We start from the raw sequence: 5,154 nt of genomic DNA, 5'->3' as shown, positions 1-5,154 counted from the left end.
GATCACACTCAGTTATTTACCTGTATTAGAAAAGTTGGCACCATAGATAACATAGCTGTATTTCTTAACTTGGAAAAATCCTCTGAACTATATTTTTTTTCTGAAAAAAGGTTCCAAATGCCGGATAGGTTACTTCTCAAACAGAAAAACTGCCGTCCTCTTCCAAAGATATCAATCAAAATACTTTTGAAAAAGGAATACCTCAGGGAGGAATACTCTTCAGTCTGCTAATGATACAGGTCCAGTTACTATCCCATAAGAACATAAACTTCTTTGCAATGTGCAGACGACCCGCAACACATATGCAACCATTGGCCCCAGTACTTCTCAGCTAAAAGGAATCAATAATAAACACATAGCACTTGAATCACAACTAGTGTTTTCTATAGAAAAAGAGGCTCGCCATCAGCTTGATGGTACAAAGAAGTTACATACTATGGTAAGGCCCCCATCAACAAACGAACACCGAGAAATCAAAATGTAATCATCCACAGGCTACGCCTAAGATACAAAAGTTGCTGGAAAATTATAGAAAAAAAGATAAATATATGTGACACTGACAACCATTATATGATATTCCAATATTTGCCACCAAGATAAGATTGGGCAAGTTCACGCAGCGCCACCGAAATAGACATATATTTCCTTCTTCGTTTCCCTCTATCTTTAACCTTCCCTTAAAACAAACAGACACACACAAAAAAGAAAAAAAATATGTAGCATATGCCGCATCTAATTTACTATCAAAGCAATATATTGAAACTTTCACAGCTACACGCACACTGGTCTGCCCTTACCTTGAGTAACAGCAACACTGCTGTCACGTTGTCATTCTTGGCTGCTGTGACCAGAGGAGCTTCCAGTCCATTCTTGTCCGGGTCCTGTACCGACGCTCCCAGCTATCGAAAAAAAAAAAATATATAAGTATGATCGAAGGTATTTGAGAAGGAATAAAAGTTTCTTGATATATTTCCCCTTTTCTCAGAACGTGACGCATATCTGATTATACCTACCTACTTACCTACATTTATACACGCAACACACATAAGCACATGGATACACGCATAGAAGGCTGCACAGGCCTGTGCGAGCTTGACCAACACTTGAACTTGGTGTACATAGGAATTGCAGTCGTCGATTTCTGAATTACAGTCGTCGATTCATAGCTAGTGTTATTTCTAAACGAAGACGGATTTAAGAAAAATAATGAATACATGCACACACCTTTGCATATGCAACAGTTGTTTGCTTTGTTTTCCTCGCCATTCACACTATTCAAGAAGCAGGAACGAGTCATTTGTTCCATGGCTCTTTTAACCATGTGAAAAACTTGTTTGATAGACTAATTACGCAGGATGAAACTTGAGTCCAGTCTAAACAATGGAGACACTATGACTCACCCATCAAAAAAAAAAAAAAGGCACGTGCCACACCCTTGGCAGGAGTAGTGATGATTGACATCCTTGCAAAAGGTACTACAATTACTGGAGCTTCTTAAACTTCACTGCCTATCAAAACCAAGAGGCTCGTAATGCTGACTAAAGGTGTCCGCTTCCTATAAAAAAAAAACCGTCCCTTTGCATGACTCTCACATTGCCTGGATGGAAACGCGGTCCTGTGACTACGACATCCTTCCCTGATCTTGCACCATCTAACTTTCTATCTTTCTTATATATATGTATATATATATATATATATATATATATACATATACACACATACACACACATAGATAGATATTCCACCTGTCATTTGTTCTATTTACTCATTATTTTTTTTCCAAGATGTTTTTCCTTTTCGTTTGCTTTACTCTTTTTCATCAGAACATGTAAGATTATTACCTTAGCTGTAGGATACAGGATCTTACTAAGGCCTCTGCTGTCTAGTTCCAGTTATTTGTCTCATTACTTCATTACCTAGCTTTATCACTTTCTTATTCTTATTTTTTGTTTTGGATTTTGGGCAGCTGCTCTCTGTCTGCCATTTCAGTCTGCTTAACCTTTTCAAACTCCTCCAAAATGTAACTCGCAATCTTTCGATCTCAACCTTTCCATCGTCATTAAACATTCTCCTCTGAGGTGGTCTTTTCTCATCCGGTGTCGGATTGTTTTCTCCTTCCAGTTCTTCCTCAGCCTATACAGTCCTTTCATGAACTCCATCCTCTTTTGCTCTTCATCCTCTCTAATTTCACTTTCTATTACTTCTCTTTCTGCATTTTCATTGATCTCGTGTATTATTGGTTCACTTAGTTTATTATTCTTCATCGCATCATATCGTTCATTTGCAAGTTTGATAGCATCCAAATTAAGTCTTACATCGCCGTTTCTAGAATTCCGGATATATCCGTCTTGTACAGTTACCTTCAGATGTTGTTTTTTTTTTTTTTGTACTACGTTTAGTACGTTTTCCTTTTGGTTCATTAACTTGAGGGGTTTCTGTTATTGTTATTATTATTATTGTTATTATTTTCATTATTATAGTTATGATTATCATCAATATAATCTTTCTTGTAATTATTACTTGTTGTTATTTTTATTACTGGTATTGTTTTTCTTTACTATAGTCAATATCTTTGTTGCTACTCTTATTACTGTTTTCATTACTATCATTATTATTATCGTTATCATTATTATTGTTATAATTGTTATTATTGTTATTATTATTATTATTATTATTATCATTATTATTATTCTTATTACTATTATTATCGTTATTATTATCACTGTTATTATTATTATTATTATTATTATTATTATCATTATTATTATTTTATTATTATTATCACCATTATCATTATTATCTGTATTGTTATTGTTATTGCAATTATTGTTATTATTTTATATTTATCATTAATATTATGTTATTGTTATTATTATTATTATTATTATCATCATTCATTATTTTTGTTATCATTATTATTATTAATGTTATTATTATTATTATTATTATTATTATTATTATTATTATTATAATTATCATTATTATTATTACTACTATCATTATCATTATTTATACTATTTTCATTATAATTATTATTATTATATTATTATTATTATTATTACTATTATTGTTGTTGTTATAATTATTGTTATCATTATTATCATTATCATAATAATGATAGTAATAATAACAACAACAACAACAATAATAATGATAGTGATTATTATTATTAACATTATTAATATCATCATTGCCATTATTATTTATATTGTCATTATCATTATCCTTATTATTGTTATCATTATTAATATTATTCTGCTTATTGTACTTATCATCATTATTGCTATGATTACCATCATCCATATCATCCTTATCAACGTTATTAATTTTGTATTTTCATTAATAGGATTATTACTACTATTATTAGTAGTAGTAGTTGTAGTAGTAGTAGTGGCAGTAGTTGTATCATCATTTTCATTGTTTTGATTGTTACATTTATTGTTATTATTACTGTTACCAATATTTTTAGGATCATAATTATTATCCTTAATATTATTGCCATTAACATTATGATTATCGTTATGATTATTTTCATCAGTTTTATTGTTATTATTATCATCATTATTACTAATGTCATTATCATGAATATTACCATTATCAGTGATGTTATCATTATTAACATCATTGCCATTCTTGCTATCATTAGAAATATTAATGTTATTAGTATGACCAATATTATTGTTATCATTGTTATTATTAATACTGATATTATTATTATCATTGCTATCAATACTATCCTTGTTATTGATATCAATACCATCATTGTTATTATTAACTTTAACATTATTATCATTATCATCATTATCGCAATTCTTCTCATTTTTATCATTATTATTGTTATCGTCAATATCAGTAATATCATTATTATCATTATCACCATTATAATAATTGTCATTGTTATTTTCATTATCATTATGATTTTCATTATGATCTTCGTTATTTTTATCATTATTGATTAGGTATTGTCTTCGTCATCATAATTTTGATTCTTATTATTGTTAATCTCAGTATTGTCATTATCATTGTTTTTCATCATTATTATTACTATTAGCAATATTATCATTATCATGAATATTATCATTATTATTATCATTATCTTTATTATTATTATTATTTGATACTATTATTAACTTCTTTTTTTTTTGGAATCATAGTTATTTTTATCAGTATTATTACTATTATCATTAATGTCACCATTATTATAATAACTACACTTATATTCAAAATTATCATTATTGACACCATTGTCATTTTTTTTAATTGAAAATGATACTCGAAGATACTCTCATGAAAGTTTTACCTTGTTTTCAATAGAAAATATTCTATCATTCGACCATTAAAACGGCTAACACGACCCTCTGTTGTGGATAAACGTGGTAATTGCTAGAGAATTAGGGTAATCAACTTTAAATGGCCAATTATGATAAGTCCCGCACAGGGGTTCGAAGAGGACAATGGTTTTGGGCATTTTCTCGGCAAAGTGTAGTTTATCTGATTCATTTTACCGCATTGCACACACATGCACACACACACACACACACACACACACACACACACACACACACACACACACACACACACACACACACACACACACACATATATACAAGAGAGAGAGAGAGAGAGAGAGAGAGAGAGAGAGAGAGAGAGAGAGAGAGAGAGAGAGAGATAGATAGATAGAGAGAGAGAGAGAGAGAGAGAGAGAGAGAGAGAGAGAGAGAGAGAGAGATAGAGAGAGAATGGAAGACAAACATATGTATGATATATACAACCACACATATATGCGGATACATAAATACAGTATTGGGGAGGCCTTGCCCTCACCTGTCCACTTGCTAGTCTCTCTTTTTATGAAATGGGTTATGAGAAATGTGTTCAAATCGCATTTTTTAAGAACGTTCACTTTACTCTTCGGGCATTGTATATTGGTTTTCTCAGCTACCGTATTTCCCAGTATCTATATTATCTTTTTTGCAAGGTAAATTAATACTGATTACCATGATTAAATTGGTCCCTTTTTCAATCAATCCCCACGGATAATACTAAAGGAAAGGCCCTGGCGTACGTACACACAAAAACATGCACGCGTGCGTGCATGTGTGTGTATGTGTGTGTGCATATATTACATGATACAGTTTAAATGATTAAGTTCTA

The 5,154-nt window shown here is 30.8% G+C and overlaps 1 protein-coding gene across 1 annotated transcript in view; it reads right to left on the bottom strand.

Annotated features, from left to right (window-relative positions):
* Nucleotides 1–495: 495 nt before the first annotated feature.
* Nucleotides 496–5,154, bottom strand: part of LOC125024659 (putative ankyrin repeat protein RF_0381) — a 29,702-nt gene continuing 25,043 nt past the window's right edge. The window contains exons 6-7 of the mRNA XM_047612454.1: nucleotides 798–899; nucleotides 496–501 (exon numbers count right to left, since the gene is read on the bottom strand). Coding sequence (XP_047468410.1) covers nucleotides 496–501; nucleotides 798–899 — 108 coding nt within the window. The remainder of the gene's footprint in view (nucleotides 502–797; nucleotides 900–5,154) is intronic.

This window comes from Penaeus chinensis, unplaced genomic scaffold (genome assembly GCF_019202785.1).
Source record: "Penaeus chinensis breed Huanghai No. 1 unplaced genomic scaffold, ASM1920278v2 CTG_2080:::FRAGMENT_2:::DEBRIS, whole genome shotgun sequence".
Taxonomy (NCBI): domain Eukaryota; kingdom Metazoa; phylum Arthropoda; class Malacostraca; order Decapoda; family Penaeidae; genus Penaeus; species Penaeus chinensis.
The sequence above is the reverse complement of the archived record's forward strand: the minus strand, read 5'-3'. Positions and strand labels throughout refer to the sequence as shown.